General features: G+C 49.2%; 1 protein-coding gene and 1 long non-coding RNA gene across 2 annotated transcripts; one reads left to right on the top strand and one right to left on the bottom strand.

Annotated features, from left to right (window-relative positions):
* Nucleotides 1-15,050: 15,050 nt before the first annotated feature.
* On the bottom strand, nt 15,051-16,221 carry LOC127302733 (uncharacterized). The gene is made up of 2 exons (XR_007853088.2): nt 16,059-16,221; nt 15,051-15,892 (listed from the first exon to the last, which is right to left on the bottom strand). It is a non-coding gene; the product is annotated as an uncharacterized lncRNA (long non-coding RNA).
* Nucleotides 16,222-21,191: 4,970 nt separating this feature from the next.
* LOC139831131 (uncharacterized) lies at nt 21,192-21,946 on the top strand. The gene has a single exon (XM_071820457.1). The coding sequence runs from the start codon at nt 21,240-21,242 to the stop codon at nt 21,711-21,713; it is 474 nt and encodes a 157-aa protein (XP_071676558.1). The 5' UTR covers nt 21,192-21,239; the 3' UTR covers nt 21,714-21,946.
* Nucleotides 21,947-23,633: the final 1,687 nt, after the last annotated feature.

Here is a 23,633-nt window from a genome sequence, read left to right as displayed (position 1 = left end):
GCCGCTGCTGTCCGGTGAGGCTTCGCCCTCATCCACCGACTGGACTCATCGCTACTCGACGCCGGCGGGACAGCATCCCTGCAACCCCGGCGTCCTCCATCTACTGGTCGGTCGTTTTGGTGGTGAATTGGTGGCGGTGTGGTGACGATCTGGTGGTGTGGTGCTGCGGTGTCTTTGTCTTTGTCTTGTTGTGACTACTTCCTCCTCGACGCCGGCTGGACGGCGTCCGCGACTGCAACCCCGGCGTCCGCTTCTTGCATGAACCCTCTACCTCACTGTGAGCTGTTATTCTCTCCTCTCTTCTATTTATGTTCGATGTACTGCCTCAGCTATCTACTTGTGGTGATTGTAGCATTGTTGTTAATTGGTGCTTAAGAGTGGTGATTTCCAGTACCTGTGCATCTACTGCTAGTTGATTTAATGCGCCCATTGATTGGTGTGCTTATAGTGGGGATTGAGAAATGTGGTTTGGGCCGAATGCTTAGCTCGTGGTGATCTCTTCCAGGAGCTTAATTTATAGCTTGATTGATCCTGGTGTAGTTGGTGCAAGGATGCCTCTGTTTGGGTGATTCTTTTCATCCATAGCATGTGTGTCCTGGCTGTGTTACTTTTATCGACGGAATCGTATATACACTACAATATGGATCGTTGTGTTAATCAAGAAGTTAATGGTATGCTGCTGTTTAATCTTAATTGAGCTCAAACATGCGGAAAAGCAATTCATGGTTAGTACTTGTCTTTGCTTGGGCAATACATGATGCTTGTTGGCTGGGTGGCAATTAGATGATTGCTTTAATTATGGCTCTGCTTGGAGATAACTTGGTTGGCCTGGGATTGTTCCTGGACCCCAAGTAATTCTCTGAAATTTATCTATATGGACACTCTGTTGTGGATGTGTAGGTGTGGTGCCCCTGTTTGGATGGTTTATTCATCCAGGCATAATTATCTTGGTATAATAATTTGATGTTGCATGTATGGGTTGAGTTTAATCAACAAGGTAGAGATATTGGTGCTTGATGATTTACTTGATGGTTGGCTTGTATTTATGGATCTAGCTGCCCTTATAGATGGTTTCTCTGGTTCTAAATATAAACTGATAAGAACAGATGATATGCTTGATCTTGTAGCCTTGCCGATGATGCAAAGGCTGAGGCACCCACTTGAAATAAGAACAGATGCTATACTGTCTTTTCTTTTTATCCTCAGTGATGATTTAGCATAGCACCTCTATGCAGATCTGAGAGGAATACATTTTTTCTATCCTCCTAGATGAAAATCTAGTGGAAAGATAGCTAGATGGAATGACTGTGTTGATTCTTTTTCTTTGGCTGAAGATGTCTACACAAAAACTGATACTACATGATATATTGAGATTGGTTGGTAATTTCTACCTGCTGCATCTTGTATGTTAGTTCCTGATTCAGACTATCCATCTTCGGGTGGATGACCTGCGCCTCCCAGCTTCTTCTATTTCTTCCCAGTTCCAGCTTCCGATTTCGGTGGTGGTTCTTGGGTTGCTCTTCACATCTTGGTGGGTTTTTGCTAGTGTAATGGTTGCGAAGGCTAGCTTTGGGTGTTTCGGCTAAGACATGGGTGTGTCTTTGGTTATATACAAGTGGGGCTGTTCATCGTGGTGATGACAACACACAGCTGAATGTGTTGTGTGTGCTGCTTGCAAATGGTCCCCACCTCACCCGTGGGTACAAGTTGCCAAGTTGAGTGCTTCCCCCCTTACACAAGCTACCGATGGGCATGGATAATTATCCCTGGTCTTTTCTTTCTTTTTGTGTGGACTACTGTGAGCTTCCTTATCTATCTCAATGGCTGATAACTATGTGAACTGAACTATTTATGGTTTAATGATTTGGTTGCTTAAATATTAATTAAGCTACTGCTTAATTATCAAGTGGTTTATAAAATATTTGCTTAAGATCATTTTGACTTTTCCATGTCACATATGATCACTTTATATCATCTTGTAAGCCTTCATGGTTGCTAGCTAGATTAGAGGGAAATTTTAAATAGTTACCTTGTTGCCTCAAATTATGTTGCCTTGTGATATGGATCAGCTGCTAATGCCTCTAGTCCCTGGTTGCCTTCTTGATGAATGTTCCATGATCCAATTGACCCATCTGTCCCTTATATGATCCATTCCTTCCTGAGGTTGCCTAATAAAGAATTAATTCCCTCTAATCATCATTAGGGATCAAGAGTAGTTCTTGAAACCCTTTTGCTAGCCACCAACAGTAATATTGCCTCACCAAAGGTGAAGGCAAACATTTCTAACCATGACACAATTATTTGTTTGTCTTTTGTTTTGTTTTTCTTATTGCAGGAAAAGAAGAATAAGGATTAAGAAGATGAAGATTTAGTTTTAGGGTTTTCTTTTATTATTTTGTAATTTTACATTTCTTTTCTAGCTTGTAAGTTATTGAATAATGTTATTTGTAATAAAGTTAACTCATTTATTTATTTGGACTTATCAAGTGTATTTACTTTTACATATTATATTTATATACTTGTTCAAATTTCAAATTCCAATTCAATTTATGATTTGAATTATGTCTTTCATAATTGAATTTGAATTCAAACTATTTCCCTCGAAAACATAATAAATCAATAAAGGTCATGTCGAAATTTATCGCACTTGTGTCGATGACACATCAATTCCATCGACACAAGAGAAACCTCGATCACTTTGTGTTTTAGATGAATGCGCGAAAATTCCCCGGATTTTCTATGCATGAATGCAATGCACACATCTGTTTCCTCTATTTTTGTAACCCCAAATCCTGGGATATTACATGAGGTGAACTCGCTCCTCACCACCCTTGATCTTGGTACCCCTTTGGATGGATTGCTACCTCATGCCGACGTGTTATGTGTCATTAGGTACAAGGAGCATCAAGAGCACGAAGAGGAGGACACACCATGGTCAAGAGGAGGAGAGGAGCAGCTGGACGCGAAGATGGACATGGAGCTGTACCGGAAGTCGCCCGAAGAGCGCAAGGAAGAGAAGATGGCCGGCCGGTCCAGAATCCGGTCTGACCGGCCTCCTGACCGGGGCACCCGGTCCAAACCGGGTTTGCCGCCTGTGCCATCCGGGCGCTATCCCGGGGCCCCGGAACCCCATCCGGTTGCCGCCCGGTCCAGGGCCCGATCTGGACCGGCCTGCCCGGTCCCAGGTCCGGTCTGGCCGGCCTCCTGACCGGCCTGCACGACTTAAGTCACCAAATCGGCCCGAATCTGTTTCACTTGTACGTTTTCGGCCCGTGACGCCTTGTAAGACTATATAAGCCCCCAGGACGCCCCTTCACCTCTTTAGACTTGTTTTGAACTCAAACCTACCTTTGAGCTTAGTCTCCCTTGGGTATCATCCCTCTGTAATCAAGGCACCTTGGTTGTTGACTTTGATCTTGTTGAGTGAGATTCTAGTACAAGTTACTCTCTCTCCCTCACCAAGCTCTTCCTCTCCAACCCCAATCTCTCTCCGGGAATTCTGCCACGTGCCTCTTCCTCGGAGATTCTATTGGCGTGCTCCATCGAGCCACGGAGGTAAGCATCGGGTGTATCGGGTTGGTGTGCGTGCGTGAGTCTCGGAGTTCCTTGTGTTCGTCGTGTTCTTCGTGTTCCTCGCGTTCTTCCATCTCCCCCTTGGTTTCGAAGTCAATCCGCGAGATCGGGCCACACACGGGGTCTTAGACCTCATCATATGGTATCAGCAGCTCTTGGTTACCGCGGATTTGACCTTCCACCCACTCGATTTCGTTCATAGAAAATTTTCCAAAAAATCCCCAAAAATAGCCCCAAATTGCCTCTTGACCGATCTGTGATTTGGTTGCGTTTTGAGTGGTTTTGGTCCATGGATTTGGTGTTGGAGTGCTTGATCTACTATCTCCCCAACTTTTAGCCCCCAATTCCATCGTTTTCCCTCCGATTTGGTCAATTTGGTCGATTTTCGTGAAGAACAGGAGAGAGAAACTGCGTCCCGGTTGAGAAATCCGGTCAACCGGGCTGCAGACCGGCCGGGCCAGCCCAGAACCCGGTCGACCGGCCGTGTGACCGGCCAGGCCGGTCCAGGACCCGGTCCAACCGGGCCCCAGACCGGGTGCCGCTTCGCGCCCTCCATCGACCTCGTTTTCCGGCGATCTCCACCACCACCACCACCACCACCACCATCATCGCAGGTATAACTTGCAGCTTTCACCTTGTAACCCCTCTTCCTTTTGCGATCTATCCTATCGAGCATTGCTTGTCTAGTGTTGCGAGACATTGCACGTGGCCCCGCATTGTGAGGTGTGTGTGTCGCGTTGAGTAAGGCATCCAAGCAAACACTCGTGTGGCAAGATAGCAAAAGCGAGGCTAACGCTAACATAGCGCGTGAAAAAGCCCCAAAAACACAAAAAGAGTGCGAGTAGCACCATACATCCATACATCCATACATCCATACGCCCATACATACAAAAGTGTCCACGTGCCACCAAAGATACAAACGAGTGCAAGTGCCACCATATACAAAAGAGAAAAAGCTTTTAAGCAAAGAGAGATAGGAGAAGAGAGGCCGCGTGTGAATCTTGTTGTCTCTTCCTTTGCAACCGAAGCTTTGGCTCTCCTTGTGTTAGTGTGACAACGAGCACTTATACATACACTTTTCCGCTCACTTTTGGTTGCACTAACCCCGCTTATCTCGTGTGTGTGTTCCACAACTTTTTCCGTGTTTATAGTGATCTTCACATTGACATTTGGATTTTTGGACCTCACCCACTTTTAACAACATACTCGATCTTGGATTTGTCATTTGGCTTTCCACAACACTCGCCTAACACCATATTTGCTAGCTTTTGCGTGTGGTTTTGCGTGTGTTCCCGATACAATTGATCTTGCTTTCGGCTTGGTGGATTGCCTCAATACTATCTTACCTTGGTAAGAGTGCGAGGTAGTCTCCTTCCACTAACATACACAACATAGTTCTTGTCTTTCCATCATGGATAGGAACGGAGATACCACAAGGGATGAAGAGATCCTCCGCAACACCGAGAGGTTGGCTACTCAACACAACCTATGGACGCAACGACAAGAGTTCAAGGAGCAACTCACCCTCTTCGAGACACGCATCGATGAGCAATACGATGAGGTGGCTCACAACTTCTCCACCGTGAACCAAGATTTGGCTCTTCTTCGTGAAGCTACGGACAACTTGAATGGCCAAATGGCGGCCAATGATGCCAACATGGAGCGGCGCATGGATAGCCTCGAGCGCGCCATCACCAACTTGGGTCGTCATCGTCGACACCGCTCTACTTCCTCTTCATCAAACTCGCCACAAGATTACTATTCTCATGGTGGCCTTTCGTCCTCAAGCTCCTCTTCAAGGCATGAAGACCATCATCGACCTCATCGCCCACAAGCTCGTCATGAAGACTCCCGCTCCAACTCTAGGCATGGAGAAATACATCGCCATGCTCGCCCACATGAGCGTCCTCCACAAGACCAAGTCCTACAACAAGATCGTCACCAAGCGGATCGCCATGCCCACCATGGGCATGATGGCCATTCCCAAGACCAAGGTCCTCAAGATCAACCTCGGCGAGATCTCCGTCGCCACCCTCGCCATGACCAACGGGGACGAGGAGAGCCGCACCATGATCAAGATGAGAGACCCAACATTGAGCATCGCCCTCAACCGCGACAAGATCTTCAACCACATCCTCACCGTGAACCAAGTGAAGCAAGCGTTCATCTTCAACGCCAACCCAATGCTATGGTTGGCCGTAGAAGACCTCCTATTCCTCCTCAAGCCGCAAGAGATAAAGTCGCCCCTCCTCGTAGAAGAACCTTGGAGGATGAAGAGAACATGTTTGGAAGACTCAAGTTCACCATGCCAAAGTTCAAGGGAGAAGAAGATGCCGAGGCATACCTTTCATGGGCACTCAAGGTTGACAAGATATTCCGCATCCACAACTACTCCGGTGCCAAGAAGGTGGCTATGGCGTCTCTTGAGTTCGAGGACTACGCTAACACTTGGTGGGAGCAAGTCCTCACTCTTCGAGAAGAAAAGGGTGAACCTCCTATTGACACTTGGGAAGACATGAAGAAAGAGATGCATACTCGCTTTGTCCCCACGCACTACATGACCGACCTCTTCAACAAGCTCCAAAAGTTGAAGCAAGGCACCAAGACCGTTGAGGAGTTCTACAAGGAGATGAAGCTCACTATGATGCGAGCCAACATCCAAGAGTCCGAGGAACAAACCATTGCTCGCTTCTTCAATGGCCTTACTTACCCCATCAAGAGGATCGTCGAGTTCCAACCCTACTCCAACATGGTTGAGTTGGTCCACCAAGCATCGAAGGCCGAGCGCCAAGTGATTGAGGACATCAAGTACTCCAAGGCCAAGACCTATTTCTCCTCCAAGCTCGCTACATCGACTCCTCCTACTACATCAACTCCTCATGCTACAAGTGCCAAGGCCGATGCATCCTCTACACCATCCAAGAAACCGACTATCCAAAGTCGCATGAAGCAAACGGTCTCCTCCACCGCCTCCTCTAAGGCATCCACGGGACCCTCTAGTGTCACTTGCTTCAAGTGTGGCACCCAAGGTCACAAATCATTTGAGTGCAAGAACACCAAGGTTATGATCACTATGGAGAATGGTGACATCGAGACGCTTGATGAGGATGAATATGAAGCCCTTGTGCAAGCCGCCGTGGAAAGTGAAGAAGCTTATGAGCAAGAAAGTGGAGAAGATCCTCTCTTATGTGAGCATGACCCAAGTCCCTCACTTGTGGTCACAAGGGTGCTAACCACACAACCTCATGCTATGGAAGAACAACGGTGCAACATCTTCCAAACCCGTGCCGGAATTGGTGGCAAGTCGATCAAGGTCATCATAGATGGTGGAAGTTGCCATAACCTTGCGAGCACCGAGTTGTGTGAGAAGCTCAACCTCACTCTCCGCAAGCATCCTCACCCTTACCATATCCAATGGTTGAGTGACAAGGGCAACGTCAAGATACAACATACCGTCACCGTCACTTTCAAGATTGGACCTTATGAGGACACTATCGAGTGTGACGTGGTACCCATGACGGTGTGCCACATGTTGCTTGGCCGCCCTTGGCAATATGACAAGAAGGCTATACATGATGGACTCTCCAACACATACACCTTCAAGGTCAACGACAAGAAGTTCGAGTTGCGCCCGATGACTCCTAGCCAAATCATCGCGGATAATGCGAAGGCTTTAGCGAGGGCACAACTCCGCACCCACCATAGTGAGATGAGAGGAGAGGGAGCGACCCACCACAAAGATAGTGAGCGCCACAAGCCATATATGAGTGAGTCCAAGAGTGTCCTTCTAGCCACCAAGAGTGAGTGGAGAGAGCTCCAAGAAAACCCATCCACCATATTGCACTATGTGCTCATATGCAAGGGACCCTCGTCGGCGACTAACGACTTAACCAACATTCCTCCGTCTTTGTTATCTCTTTTGCAGGAATATCAAGACGTCTTCCCCGACGAGCTCCCTCATGGACTACCACCACTCCGAGGCATAAAACACCGCATCGACCTCATACCCGGCGCTCCGCTCCCAAACCGTGCCGCCTACCGCACCAACCCCGAAGAGACCAAGGAGATCCAACGCCAAATTCAAGATATCCTCGCCAAAGGGTACGTCCGCGAAAGCCTTAGCCCTTGTGCGGTTCCCGTGATTCTTGTGCCTAAACCGGATGAGACGCAACGGATGTGTATGGATTGTCGCCCCATCAATGCCATTACCGTCCGTTACTGCCATCCCATTCCGCGTTTAGATGACATGCTTGATGAACTTAGTGGTGCCACGATTTTCTCTAAAGTCGATTTGCGTAGTGGTTACCATCAAATCCGCATGGCTATTGGTGATGAATGGAAAACGGCATTCAAGACCAAACTCGGTCTCTATGAATGGCTCGTTATGCCTTTCGGTCTTTCCAATGCTCCATCTACCTTCATGCGCCTCATGAATCACATCTTGCGTCCTCTCATTGGCAAGAGCGTGGTTGTCTACTTCGATGATATTCTTATTTATAGCAAAAACCTCGAGGACCATGTGCAACATGTGAGAGAGGTCTTGTGCATCTTGCGTCATGAAAAGCTTTATGCTAACCTCCCCAAGTGCACCTTTGCTCAAAACAAATTGGTTTTCCTTGGCTTTGTGGTTTCCGCTAATGGGATTGAAGTTGATTCTTCCAAGGTGGAGGCCATCCACAATTGGCCTACTCCTACAAATGTTGGTCAAGTCCGAAGCTTCCATGGACTTGCCGGTTTCTATCGTCGCTTTGTGAAAGATTTTAGCACCATTGCTTGCCCTTTGAATGAGCTTACCAAGAAGAATGTTCCGTTTGTTTGGGGCAAGGCCCAACAAAATGCTTTTGATGAGTTGAAGAAACGCCTTACCGAAGCTCCCCTTCTTGTTCTTCCAAATTTTGCAAAAACTTTTGAGATTGAGTGTGATGCAAGTGGGCTTGGTATTGGTGGTGTTCTTATGCAAGAGGGCAAACCCGTGGCATACTATAGTGAGAAGTTAGATGGCGCACGCCTCAACTATCCTATATATGACAAGGAGCTCTACGCTTTGGTTCGTGTTCTTGAAGTTTGGCAACACTATCTTTGGCCAAAAGAGTTTATCATTCATTCCGACCATGAATCCTTGAAATATTTGAAAAGCCAACACAACTTGAACAAACGACATGCAAAATGGGTCGAGTTCATTGAGTCCTTCCCATATGTGATCAAATACAAGAAGGGCAAGGACAATGTTGTGGCGGATGCTCTTTCCCGCAAAAACACCCTTTTGCTAACTCGTTTGGATTTTCATGTTTTGGGACTTGAAGAGATCAAAGAACTCTATCCTTCCGATTCTTTCTTTGCTCCAATTTTTGAGAAATGCTCCATTGAGCGAGGAGTGGATGATTTCTATTTGCATGATGGCTATTTGTTTAAAGCTAACAAGATTTGCATTCCCGAGTCTTCGCTTCGAAAATTGCTTTTGCAAGAGTCTCATGGAGGAGGTCTTATGGGCCACTTTGGCCGTGATAAGACACTTGCGATGCTCTCCACTCATTACTATTGGCCAAAGATGAAGCGAGATGTGGAACGCCTTTGCCGCCGGTGCACCACTTGCTTACAAGCTAAGTCTACCTCCAACCCTTATGGTCTTTACACTCCATTGCCTATTCCTTATGCACCATGGACCGATATTAGCATGGATTTCGTTCTAGGCTTACCTCGCACTAAGCATGGTCATGATTCCATCTTTGTTGTAGTGGATAGATTCTCTAAGATGGCTCATTTCATACCTTGCCACAAGAGCGACGATGCTTCACACATTGCTTCATTGTTTTTCAGGGAAATTGTCCGCCTACATGGAGTACCGCAAAGCATTGTGTCGGATCGAGACGTCAAGTTCATGAGTTATCTTTGGAAGTCGCTCATGGCGAAGTTTGGAGTCAAGCTCTTGTTCTCATCATCATCGCACCCGCAAACGGATGGCCAAACGGAAGTGGTCAATCGAAGCCTCTCCACCCTCCTACGCATCCTCGTGAAGAAAAACTTGAAGTCATGGGAGGAGTGCCTTCCTCACGCCGAGTTCGCCTACAACCGCGCCAAGCACACGACTACGTCAAGGAGCCCCTTCATGGTCGTCTATGGCTTCGAACCTTACACGGCACTCGACATACATCCGCTTCCCCTCCACGAGCGCATCAACATGGACTTCAACAAGCGCACAGCCGCCGTCAAGAAACTACATGAAGAGACAAGGGCAACCATACAAGAACATGTTCTTCGTCAAGCCAACCGCCTCAACGCCAAGAAGAAGGAAAGAATATTCGAAGAAGGAGACCTCGTTTGGATCCACCTCCGGAAGGAACGGTTCCCTCATGAGCGCAACTCCAAGCTCAAGCCAAGAGGAGATGGCCCCTTCAAGGTCCTCAAACGCATCAACAACAACGCTTACGTCATCGACATACCGACATCCAAGTACCTGGTGAGCAACACGTTCAACGTCTCGGACTTGTCACCCTATCATGGAGATGAGGAGGTGCAAGAGTCGAGGACGACTCTTTCCCAAGGGGGGGAGATGATGTAGCCCCGGTCACCGACGTCGCTACACCAAGACCAACAAGTCCCCCAAGTGGACCGATGACACGAGCCCGAGTCAAAGCTCTACATGATGAGGTGAACTCGCTCCTCACCACCCTTGATCTTGGTACCCCTTTGGATGGATTGCTACCTCATGCCGACGTGTTATGTGTCATTAGGTACAAGGAGCATCAAGAGCACGAAGAGGAGGACACACCATGGTCAAGAGGAGGAGAGGAGCAGCTGGACGCGAAGATGGACATGGAGCTGTACCGGAAGTCGCCCGAAGAGCGCAAGGAAGAGAAGATGGCCGGCCGGTCCAGAATCCGGCTCGACCGGCCTCTGGCCAGGGCACCGGTCCAAACCGGGTTTGCCGCTTTGTGCCATCCGGCGCTATCCGGGCCCGGAACCCCATCCGGTTGCCGCCCGGTCCAGGCTCCGGTCTGGACCGGCTCGCCGGTCCTGTGTCCGGTCTGACCGGCCTCCTGACCGGCCTGCACGACTTAAGTCACCAAATCGGCCCGAATCTGTTTCACTTGTACCTTTTCGGCCCGTGATGCCTTGTAAGACTATATAAGCCCCCAGGACGCCCCTTCACCTCTTTAGACTTGTTTTGAACTCAAACCTACCTTTGAGCTTAGTCTCCCTTGGGTATCATCCCTCTGTAATCAAGGCACCTTGGTTGTTGACTTTGATCTTTTTGAGTGAGATTCTAGTACAAGTTACTCTCTCTCCCTCACCAAGCTCTTCCTCTCCAACCCCAATCTCTCTCCGGGAATTCTGCCACGTGCCTCTTCCTCGGAGATTCTATTGGCGTGGTCCATCGAGCCACGGAGGTAAGCATCGGGTGTATCGGGTTGGTGTGCGTGCGTGAGTCTCGGAGTTCCTTGTGTTCGTCGTGTTCTTCGTGTTCCTCGCGTTCTTCCATCTTCCCCTTTGGTTTCGAAGTCAATCCGCGAGATCGGGCCACACACGGGGTCTTAGACCTCATCACCGACGCCTCCCTGTTCGTCTATTGACAATGCAATGATGCAGCCTATTTGCTGCTCTATGTTGATGACATCATTTTGACAGTCTGCAACGATGCTCTTCTTCGACAGATCACTGATCGTCTTCGCGCTGAGTTCGCCATCAAGGACCTCGGCCCACTCCACTACTTCCTCGGCCTTGAGGTGGTGCGCCGAGCAGATGGGTTCTTCCTCCATCAGCGCAAGTGCGCTCACGATGTTCTTGAGCGCGCTGGGATGCTTAATTGCTCCTCCGTGGCCACTCCTGTCAGCACGAAAACCAAGCTCTCCGCTACCGATGGATCACCACGGCTACGGATGCGTCCCACTATCGCTCCATTGTTGGTGCCTTACAGTACTTGACACTCACTCGCCCGGAGCTGCAGTATGTCGTGCAGCAGGTCTGCCTCTAAATGCATGCGCCTCACGATGCTCACTTGACCGCGGTGAAACGGATTCGTCGGTACGTCAGCGGCTCTATGGACCTTGGGCTGACGATCTCCGCCTCATCCTCCGTGGAGTGGCTTATTCGAATGCAGACTGGGCAGGGTGCCCTGACACTCAGCGCTCCACCTCCGGCTATTGCGTCTACCTTGGCTCGTCGTTGATCTTCCCTGGTCGTCCAAGCGCCAACCCACTGTCTCCCGGTCTAGTGCTGAGGCTGAGTATCGCGCTGTGGCCAACGCAATTACTGAGTGCACATGGCTTCGCTAGCTCCTCTCTGAGCTTGCTTGTCCTGTTGACAAGGCCAACATCGTCTTCTGCGACAACATCTCCGCTGTCTACCTCTCCGCCAACCCCGTTCATCATCGTTGCACAAAGCACATTGAGCTGGATATCCACTTTGTTCATGAGCAGGTTGCTCTTGGTCACGTTCGAGTTCTTCCCGTATCGACCTCCATTAATTTGCGGACATCATGACGAAGGGGCTACCGACTTTGGCCCTGTTTGTTTAAGCTTCTGCTTTTAAAGCTTTTGAGGTCCAAAAGCAGGCAAGCCAAACAAACAGCAAGAAATACAAAAGCGCTTGTTTAAAGCGCGGCGGCCAAATGAACTACGAACGCCGAAGCGAGTGGAGACCTGCTTCCCGAGCTTCCCCCGCTTCCCGAATAGCAAAGGACTCGACTGCCCACTACGCTTCAAAATATTAACGGAAAAAATGCCATCCCATATAACTGCGAGTCTGTGCGACCTGCCTTCGCAAAGTGGCTCGGTCCGAGACCCCCGTGCTCATTTCCCCCCTCCTCCCCTCTCGTTTTCATGGCAGCCTAGGGTTAGGGTTTCCCTCCCCGGCCGCCGTGGCTGTTACCGACCGCCGTGGCCACCAGCAACCGCCCCCGCCGTCCCAACACTCCTCCCCAGCTCCATTCCCGTCCTCCTGAAGCGCGCCGCCATTCCCGTCCTCAAGCTCGCGCCATACCCGTCGGCCGCCGGCGGCGGCGATTGGAGGTGTTCGAGGCGCTGCTCCGATCTCCTCGCCCTGGTGCAGCAACCTTCTCAAGTTCATCCCCGTCGGCCGCAGTGCACAGGCGCTGCCGCCTCGTCGTCCTTCGTCCGCCTCCGTTGTACCGGACACAGGTAGTGGGAAAAGCGGAGCGGCAGCATGCAGAGCCATCGAGAACGACTCTGAATTTCATCAGCCTCGCGGACTAGACATCAAGGAATCGGTCGCACAGTTTTGTTCGAGTTTCAGTCGATGGTTGTATGAACAGAGAGAAGATGTGCGAGCAGGTTATCGCTAGTCGACGTCTGAATTTGTTCCTATTACAAAAAAAAATTCGACCTGCGTGTGCTAACCTGACAACTTCCTTCAGTGATAGTTTGGAGTGATTTTACTTGACTTACGTGTGCTAACTTGACAGCTTCTTTCAGTAATTGTTGAGTAATTTACTGTTCGTGGATTGGATGCAACGAAACAATCTACATCAATTCTTCGTGTATAGAAAACTTAAATCATATGGAAACCAAATACCAAATACCAGAAGCTAAAATAAATTCTAATCAAGCACTCCAAAATTGTTCTGATAAAAGTGTATTTAAAATTATTTTAGCAGAAAAGGTTAATTGAGGTAATTTGGTTATTAAACGTGGCAATTATGTAATAAAACCGTTAGAAATAGTTTATTCTTTTCAAATCAATATTTATATAACATATTCAACACGCAGGGGCATTCCAGACATTTCACTCCTAAAAATACAGCAGCAGCAATAGACAGCGCTCCTGCCAAACATCAAATCTCTGCTTTCAACAGCTGCTTCTCACAGCTGCTTTTTCACAGCCCACCAGCTACAGCTGCTTCTCAAAAGCTGCAGCCCAAACAAACAGACCCTTTGACTTTTTCTGAGTTTCGGTGCAGTCTATCTGTCGCTGCCGACCTTTCAACTGCAGGGGCCTTCACGGACTGGGCTCATACCAAGTGCCAGCTCATGATAAAAAGGTGCTAGGCTCAAGTGCTCTAGTGCATAAAAGATGAACACCTCTGACAAAAAAAGGAAGGTAGGACTCAATGCATGCATCTACAAGCAAATAAAAAGGCGTAAAGCAGGGGACAGTCGCTTGAAGATAAGATATATTCTAGCTCTCTCTGTTTACCTTGTGTCTGCGTATACAAAGCTAGTTTTAAAGCATTTTAGCGTGGAGTAATAAAACTTGGCAGATAAAGGTTTTCAAGCAATATGAGTCTAGCTGAGAAGAAGAGAAAGCAACCTAGTTTTTTTTTGCCAACATCTGTACCATCTTTGTTAAGCCTAGAAGTATGACAGCAGGCCCTCACAACTTTTTATTTCCTTGGACACTGTGCTAGACTCAGCTCCAAGATTAACCTTCTCCACCGGTTAGACCTGAGTCGAATTTCCAAAAGATTTTTCATATCGTACGTGTGCTTTAAAGTCTAAACACGTCCATGTTTACAAGCTATCGTGGGGATTTTTCACCCGTAGTCACATCGTACGGGCAGAAACATAATTTTGTTTGCATGCCACGGATATCAGTTTATCCTCCCTTTTATGTGTTAACTAGAGTATTAGACGTAGCCTTCTTTTTTATCTCTCTTACTTTGGGAACCTACTGTGTGGGTCTAGGTAGTAGCTTGTGGTCGAGAAGCCTTATTCAATTTGAGTAGCTGCCCGATTCACCTCGACGACCAATTTTCTTGAGCCATGCAACCAGTTTTTGCGAAAAGAAACACAGTTCTAACTAGACTAGTAATATGGAGCATGTATACACTAGTTCATTTTCAGAGCGTGAAGGAAATATAACAAAAGAGATTTGAACCAAATTCGTTCCAGAATCAAAAACCAATCCAGCTCATGGGTAAATCCTTGTTCCTGAGAAAGAGAGCATGGAAGAAAAATAAAATCGTTGTAGCATGCATGTACCTATGGATGTTACCCAACAATGAGCATGGAATCTCAGCAATGGTCACTTTACAGTCCCTTGAGCGTGAGAGCAACGGCTAGGAGATGCCGATCGATGGACCTAATCGATACCCCAAGGATCTATTAAAATTGCCCCAATCAACCTTGTTTCAAAATATATCACTGAAAGCTAATAATCAAGCCAGTTTTGCTTGACAAATGAAAACAACACTTCCAATATAGGTTTCCACTGCCGAGCCTTGCGCTCGTGATGCCGATGGAGATACTTATTCCATCGCAAACTGCTGCCCAATCTAGCTCGGTGAGCTTGTTTTTAGCAACGCGGCCAATTCTTTTGAGAAAAAAATCGTTTCACACTAGAACCAAAATATAAATTCTTATCATGGATAAAATCTTGGATCCTTAGATAAACATAAAACAGGGAAGAAACACCGCAACTCTCTGAGTGCATGTGTTGACGTGTTGTGCTTCATTCCCCACTCCAAAAAAAATTGTGCAGGAAACAAAAAAACAAAAACAAGAGAAGATAAGGAGGGGGAATGGATCATAGATTTTAAGATTGAAGTATGGTCTGAAATCTCATTCCCATCCAACCTCACAAATATACACGGCGTGGGGTCGTGGAGATATAGACCACAAACCAGATTTGGATCTACAATACAGTACATACCAATAGAGGAGCTAGAGAGAAACGAAAAAGGTGGGCAAGATGAGGGAACCAAAGTATTGGAGGGAGACAGCAGCTTCGTGGTAGCTGATTCGTTGACGAGATTATCCATTGCGAGGCATGGTCGAGCTGGTTCTTTGATGGCCGGGCCGAAGTCAACGAGGCGCGCGTGGACAACCGACCGGCTAGATACTGCTGGCGATTGCCATTGTTGGCCTCCACCTCGCCACTTTCAGCAAAGCCCCGGCCCCGCTCATCCATGTCCATCTTGGATCGATACCCGAAAGAACAATACAAATGGCTACTACAAATGGCTACCAGAAAGAAATGGTAGAATCAAACCAACTGTAAAATCCAATGCGTACTGCTAATCAAATCAGACAAAGAAATAACTGTAAATGGTAGAATCAAACAAGCAAGGGTCCCGTTACTGCTAATCAAATCAGCCAAATCCATTGTAAAAAGCAGCATTCATATCTCAGTCTCACCCAGCGAGGCTTGATGGATAGGAGAGGGTGAGGCTTCAGCATGTTGGCATGCATCTGCCTCGCTGCTCTCAGTAAATCCTGGTTAACCCATGCCAATCTCTGACGAAGCCAGCAGCCTCAGCCTCTCCAGCCTTAAGTTCGTACTCTCCACCTCCATTTCTTTGGATCCAATCTACTTTCTTCATCTTCCATCCACGTCCATCTTCTACCTAATTCCTTGATTCAATCTGCAAAATAAAACAGACGCTCAATTGAAAGAGATGCACGAGGGGAGAGAGATAGATTTGAGCAGAGGAAGAAAATGTGAAGCAAAAATAGAGGAGATGAATCGAGGAAAAATATATGTCTACGCAAACGGTGGGGTGGTGAGTGGAGAGAGAATCTAGGCTTAACTGGGGGAATCTTGGCAGAGCTGGCAACTTTTCTCTAGGAACAAAGATAACTACAAGAAACTAGACAAATAAAAAAAGAAGAAAGGAGGTACAGAGAAGGACCCCACTTTTCAGCATGCACATGTGAACACGGCCGCATCCCTGCCCACCATGGCGTTATGCGTTTGGTTGGTGGACAAACGTGTATGGGACGGGATGAGATGGATTATGTGGATGGGGATGGTCCCAATTAGTTGATCCCTTGTTTTGTTTGGTTCCAAGGATTCTAGGGATGGGATGAAATATCCTTAGCTCATAATATTCAATAGCTGTTGGGTTAACAGGCAAGATTGCAATTATTAGCTTATACAACAAAAAATGGGGATAGCCCGGGCGACACAAGGCAAGCTTGATGCAGTGGAGGAGGCGCCCATGGTGGGGAACAACGACCTGTAGAGCTCCATGCTCTCAATCTTCTTAGGGTGGAGCCAGAGCTCCAACCGCCGGTCGCCAACGCCATGGAGGAAGGGCCTATGGTGGAGAATGGCGACCTGCAGAGCGACCTGCTGCCGACCGCCGACTCCATGGAGGAGGCGCCTATGGCGGGGAAGGGCGGCCTGCAGGGGTACCTGCTCTCGATGCAGCAGGGCGGAGCGAGCTCCGGCGGCCGGCCGACCGCCGACGCCATGGAGGAGGCGCCTATGGTGGGGAAGGGCGGCTGCGGGGTACCGCTCTCGATCTCGCTCGGGGCAGAGCCAGAGCTCCAGCCGCCGGCCGCCGATGCCGTGGAGGAGGCTCCTATGGTGGGGAGGTCGGGCGGTAGGAAGCGGCTGGCGGCGGGGAAGTTGCGCCGCGCGCCGGCGACGGGAAGGTGAACTCGGCAGCATGGAGGATTAGGAACGGGGGAGAAGATTAGTAGCCGGTCCATGCGATTAGGAAATTGTGGATGGGGAGGTTCGGCCGATTTTGGCGGACCGGTTGATCCACCATTTTGAGGGAATATTCCTTTTTGGTGGACTGGACCATTCACCTCAATTACAACCAAACACAAGTAAAAGAGGGACCATCCCATCCGATCCCTGGTTTGGTCCACAACCAAACGCACGCTAAGTGTATCAAGCGACGTTAGACACGTGGTGATCATAGGATACATGTGTAGCTACCCTCCTTTGTAGCTAGCAATTTTCGAGATATATATATATATATATATATATATAGGAAGCTCAATTGGGGCACCATGGTGCCCGGGCACCAAACGTGTATTTCGTACATACCTGGAGTGTACGTATCTAAATTACACATACCTAAGGTTTACATACCTAGCATATACACATACAAGTTACACATACCTAACATTTACATACTTAACATACACACATGCAAGTTACACATACCTAACATATATATACACGTATCAGTGTACGTACACCTTATATATGCAATACCTTAGGTATGTATCACTTGAGTATGCATATCTTAGGTATGTATACCTTAGGTATGTGTAACTTAGGTATGTATACCCTCAGGTATGTGTACTATAAAGCAAAAATATGCGTATCTACGTATGGTGTCCGGGCACCATGGAGCACCAGTTAATTTACCTATATATATATATATATATATATATATATATATATATATAATATATATATATATACCTGACCGGTAATCTCTCTACAATCTCCGTCTGCAGTGCCAACGCGCCTAGCTCAGCTCACCCTCTACGCCACCGGCACGCGTCCCTGATCCGTTGGCCGCCGGCCTCCACCTCACACGCAAGGCCCCAACGACCCAACGTTCACGTGTCCACGGGGGCGAGCGACCAAATCCGTCTGTCCATGCAATCACTCTCAGACTAGTCATAGTGGGGAGTAACTAAGACTAGTAACATGGGTGCATGTTACTAGTCTTAGTTACTACCTCCATAGTGGGTAGTGTCATATGGGTAGTAACATATAAACACTTATTTATTGCTATTTAGGATCTAGAGTACTACTTGAACATTGTGATCTATTTGTGGCATGTATTAATCTAGAATTTGTTTGTTGGTACATTGGCCTCCTACTAAAATTATCAGAATTACTGAGCATAGAACAACTCTTGTAAATTGCATATATAAATGTATATCATGTTCACAACTATAGACAAAACCACCAACTCTACAATGTGTTAGACAAATTATTTCACTTGCATTAACTGAATCCATTATGGAACTAATACAGTGTGCTCGATGCTAAGCTTATGACCTGATGTACGCAATCTGCAAGCAAAAAATAACTCAGGACAGAGGTTGCTACATAATCTAGAGTTGCTGCTTGAACGCCTACAATGCAAGCAAGAAGCGCCACTGATTTTAACAAATACAAGGTCAAATACAGTGGCTCGCTAGCAGCTGCCAAATGCAGTGCCTGGTGATGGTGTACCATCAGCATTACTGAGTAGTGAGTACTGAATCGGATGTATAAAGGCTAAGATCTGAGTTTCAAGCAGAAGAAATACTCCGTAGTACAATTGATTCAACATGGCGTTGCTGATCCATTGCCTGAGGGTACACGAGATGTGGCGTGGAGGGGTTGGTGGAGGAACTTGTGGGGATGTCAGGATAGAAGTGCGGCGGTGTCGAGGGGTTGGCGGAGCTCGTCGGGGCGCCGTGGTAGGACTGCTGCGGTGGCGAGGTGGCTGACGGCCAAGCTACCGCCGCCTCCTTGCGGGTGATACCGCCGGCCGGTGCCGCTGCTGCCCGGTGAGACGGAGAGCTCGGCGAGAATGAGGCTGAATCCGCCGCTGGCCGGCGAGACGGAGGCAGCAGGGAAGGAGATGGAGGCGGCAGGGAGGGAGATGAACACAGGCAGTCATGACATCTCCAGCGGCGCGACGCATTTTGATGTCCGCGAGCGTCCGTTTGCGTCGCGCTGCGGACGCAGAAATGACCGTTTTTGTCCGCGCGTCCGTTTGCGTCTGGGGTCTGCTCCAGCGGGGCGACGCATTTAATTTTTTTTTCATTTCTTCCCTCTTCTCCATTTAAACATAGTTCATTTAAACATAGTTTCAAATATAACATTTTAAAACATGATTTTACACAAACTAACACATAGTTAGGCACATGGTTTACACAAACTAACACATAGTTTGAACCATGGTTGACACAAATATAAAATTTTAAAAAATAGAAGCCAGTTGTGTTGATTTCCGTATGTTCGCTGCCAAGGAAGAACATTCGAGGGTACACCCAATCACCCAAACTGGAAAATCCAGCGGGAGGAGACGATGCCCTTGTTGGTTTTACCGAGGAAGAATAGACAGAGACCTTCACTACTGGCTTCGTCTGGCCTATAGCCAGATTCACTGCAAAGAAAGAACACTCGACGTTCTAACTATCGGTGTCGGAGCCGGAGTCGTCGGTGTGGTAGTGCCTGCGGCAGGCTGCGTCGTCGAACACCTTGACGATCATCTCGCCGTCCCCCTCGTAGAGGAAGGTGAGCTGGCAGCCGGGCTCGAGGTCAAGGTCACGGGCGAACTTGTCCCACCCCGTGTGCAGGTACATCTTGCCCTGCCCGTCGAACAGGACCTCCACGGTCCAGCGGCAGAAGTTGCAGCTGGCCTCCCGTAGCTGCAAGTGCGCCGGCTCGACGCCGTCAACGAACTCGGCGAACTTGTCCGGTAGCCGCTTGATGGCGAGTGGGTCGTCGTCGATGCGGAGGAGGAACTCGAAGCAGCGCTCCTCCTGCGAGGACGAGGAGGGCGCAGGCGACGGCGAGCGTGGGGCCGTAGGTGCTCCACCACGGCGGCCCCTGCCCCGGCCACGGGGGCGCCCAGGGCTGCGGCCTCGACCGCCTCACCGGCCACCAGGACCGGCCATGGACTTCCTCGCGGGCTTGGCTGCGTCGCAGGAACACCTAGGCGGCGCTACGGTCGAGCTTTGTGGCGGCTAGCTAGGGTTTCTTTGGAGGAGTGGATGAGGAAGAAGAACGCGCCCCCCCCTTTATATAGGCCGGCGGCATGCGGTGGCCGCGGGACGCGTGGCGTCGCCATTAACCTTGTTGGCGGTGGTGGGCGGCCGCTCGGCAGCCGAGGCATCGTCGTCATTAGTGGCGCAGTGTCCCGAAGCGATGCAGCGACGCAGCTTTGCGATCGGCGCGCGTTTGAGAAGACGCATCGACGCAGGTCGCTGCCGGGCGGGCGGCCAAAGCGATGCGGCGACGCAGCTTTGCGATTCTTTGGCGCGTTTGAGAAGACGACGACGAAGTCATTGCCGAGGCGGAGCAGCCAGAAACGTCGCCGAGACACGGCGGACGTTTCCGGACGTCCGCCGAGACGCAAACCTGGCGCATATTTGGGCCAGGTTTGCGTCTCCGCGGACGGCCCGGTCACTTTGCGTCGCCCCGCTGGAATAGGCCCCAGACGCATTTCCGGTCACGGCGGACGAAAACGATCGCTCAGCGACCGTTTGCGTCGCGCCGCTGGAGATGCCCTCATTGAGAAATTTGGGGGATTTTTTGTGTGGAGGCAACCGCATGGGATGGGATTTGCATTGAAGACGTCTCGTAACTCACGCGATGTTAGACTAACCACAATGGGAGTATCATAGGTAGTATCATGCATCTCATGCATGCAAAATGCTGATGTGGTAGTGCAATTAAGGATGAAATAGAGGGTACTAGTATCATAGGTAGATACTGTATCATAGCACATACTAATAGAAAAATTAATATCAAGTAAATCTTTTACATATATTTGCATTGAGATTCTACAAAGCAATTAATATATAGAGATTATGATACTAGTATATGATACCATGCATTGTGGAGATAGTAACATGTAGTAGTATCATACGCATGATACTTCTATATGATACTATGCATTGTGACTAGTCTTACGGTAACCAGCTAAGTTACTCGGTTCTCCTCTCTCCTCGTTAAATCCTTGCCACGTAGGAAAATTTGCTGAGCTGGACTCTATGTTATTACTGAAGTTACTCCCACTATGAGCAGTGTCAGCGTCACCGCCACCCAGACTCCATCACGGGCCCACGTAGCAGTGCCCAAGGCCCCACGGCACCAACGTCTTGCACGGGCCCGACACCGACCGAGGCGGTTCCCTCCCCGCTATAAAGTCGCCGCGCGTGCACCCCACGTCTACCTTCCGTTTTCATCCATCCAACCAGTGATAACTGTGAACCGATCGGCCGGGCCACTGCTCAGCCATGTCGTCGCTCGCCGTCGGCCGCGGGCTGGAGGACCTGGAGCTCTGGCTCGGGGGCCTCTTCACGCCGGCAGAGCTCGCCGCCGCGGACCTGCTCCTGCAGCTGAGCATCCCCGGAGCCCGACGGGACGACCAGGCGACGGCGGGGGAGTCGTCGTCGGCCACGACGTGCTCCTCGCGGAGGTCGGCCAGCCCGTGCCTGGAGGATCTTGACGCGGAGGAGGAGATGGAGGTGCAGAAGCGGGTCGTCGTCGAGGCGCCGGCCGTGTCGATAGAGCTGGACACGAGGGCGAGGAAGAAGTACCGCCTTCTTTCCGACCTGCAGTACGCCGCCACGAGCCCGGTGGCTACCGCCTTCGCTCCCTCAACCGCCTCCTGCGCGAAGAAGAGGAAGCGGAAGAGGCACCACGGCGAGGACGACGGGTCCGGGTCCTCCTCGTCGGAGGAGGCGACGAGGTACGGCGGAGACCACTAGTAGAGAGACAAAGTTTAGTGTAGAGGGGCTTTTGTGTAAATACGTCCGTCCCGTCCTGGTCGTAGACTCGTAGCTAGCTAGCCACCAAAAAATTCAGAGACGAAACGGAAGAGGACAAACGCTACACAGCTTTGCTTCGACAGGAAGGAGCTGGCTGGCTGGCGCCTCCACTTTTGAATTTTGAGTTTGAACCTGTCTTTCAGAGACCTCCAAATATCGGAGCTCATCGTGCATTTCCGCGTTTCCCTCCTCAGCGATTTGAATTCTTTTTTTTTTTTTTTTTTTTTTTTGAACATGGAAATATATTAACATTGCAAACCAGGTTACAGTATTACATGACGACTGAGCGCCAAGCAGAGAATACTAGTGCCTAGAAGCACAAAATAACATAAGGATGATCTAAACACAAGTAGATGACACTGAAGACTGCCTATGAAGCCAAACAGCGATCGTTTATCCGTCGACAACACAGACTCGATATTGCTGCATATGCAATCTCCGAAGGCCTCTTTTATGCTCCATACCAGTTGATGCCCCGCGGGTGGCTCTCCCGACGGTCTATCTGGCGTATGCATTCGAGGTTTAAGTGAACTGAGCTGTAGATTTTTAAGAACCATCACCGAGCTCAGTCTCGAGGGGCCCCTGCTGCTGAATCTGGGGATCAACGACAGAGGAGTTGTCGTGCACCTCTGGTGAAAGAACCCGAACAGAGGGGCCGTGCCTTCTACAGGGTGATCATCAGCCATGAAGAACTTTGTGCATCCAGAACTGAACATGTAATCTTGCTCATGCTTAGAGGCATTACCCATCTCCAGATTTGCTTTTGCACACCGATCAATATGAAGCAGCAGCCTTGTATGAGCAGCAGGATTGAACTTGTCACTCACCTCATATTTGTGATAGGTTTGAGCAATCGGGAGATCACCATATCTGACTTTCATAGGAGAAGGCTGAGTAATAATCTTGCAATTCATCTTCTTGAAATAAATCTTCAGTAAAATCAGATCCATGATGGTGCGCTGCTTCTCATTCCAAACTACCATGTACCAGGCTTGCAGCAACAAAAAAATGGGGCTACCAATTGCTGCAATCCTAAATCTGAACTGATTACTTGTGAAAGGAGAAACAACAGCATACCATGCAGTGTCGCAGATAGAAGTCCAATCCTTGGTGAGGAGATAGAGATTGCACGACCTGGAAGCGCTCATACAGTTGCAACCCACCAGAATCTGGAGAAAATTTTCACGTGTCTCATGGGAATCACTGGAGGCGTCGGTCTCGGGAGGAGGATTTGGTGCTATATGACAAGTCGACCACCACCAGTGCTTTTCATTTGGCATTGACCGAGGGGAGAGGATGCAACGCGGAAGAAGCCCCGCAGAATACCCACTGGCAGGAGAGCCAGCGGCCAGATGAGGAACTGCATCTTGGCTTATCCCAAACCATTGCTCAAGAATCCCAGCCCTGGCCACAACTTCGAGGACACCAGCTCCCTCTTGACCCGATCCGCCGCCGAGGAGCATCAGGGAAGCAGGGGTACCGTGGACCTCACCAGTCACACCCAAAACGGCAGATCTGCCGTCCTGGACATCTCCCAACTCTTCAATTCCGGCCACCATGGACGAAAACCAGAGGAGAAGAAGGCATCCAAACCGGAGATCTAGCTTATTAGAGAAGCTAAAACTACCAGAAAACCTACCTAGAGTACACCGGACCTCCCTCCCCCTCACCGCCGGCCACCGTGGCCGCCGGAGATGGGGAGGAGAGAGGCCGGATCTAGAGGAGAAGGGGACGCTCAAGGAAGGTACGACCACGAAGGGTCAGACGCCACAGGGGCAGCTCTCGAAAAGTCCAGCCACACGGATCACGGATCGATTTGAATTCGAATTAATATACTGTAGCTAGCTTCTCCCCAAGTTG

The sequence above is a fragment of the Lolium perenne genome, chromosome 5 (assembly GCF_019359855.2).
Source record: "Lolium perenne isolate Kyuss_39 chromosome 5, Kyuss_2.0, whole genome shotgun sequence".
NCBI classification, from domain to species: Eukaryota; Viridiplantae; Streptophyta; class Magnoliopsida; order Poales; family Poaceae; genus Lolium; species Lolium perenne.
Note: the sequence above shows the minus strand (reverse complement) of the source record. Positions and strands in the feature narration are given on the sequence as shown.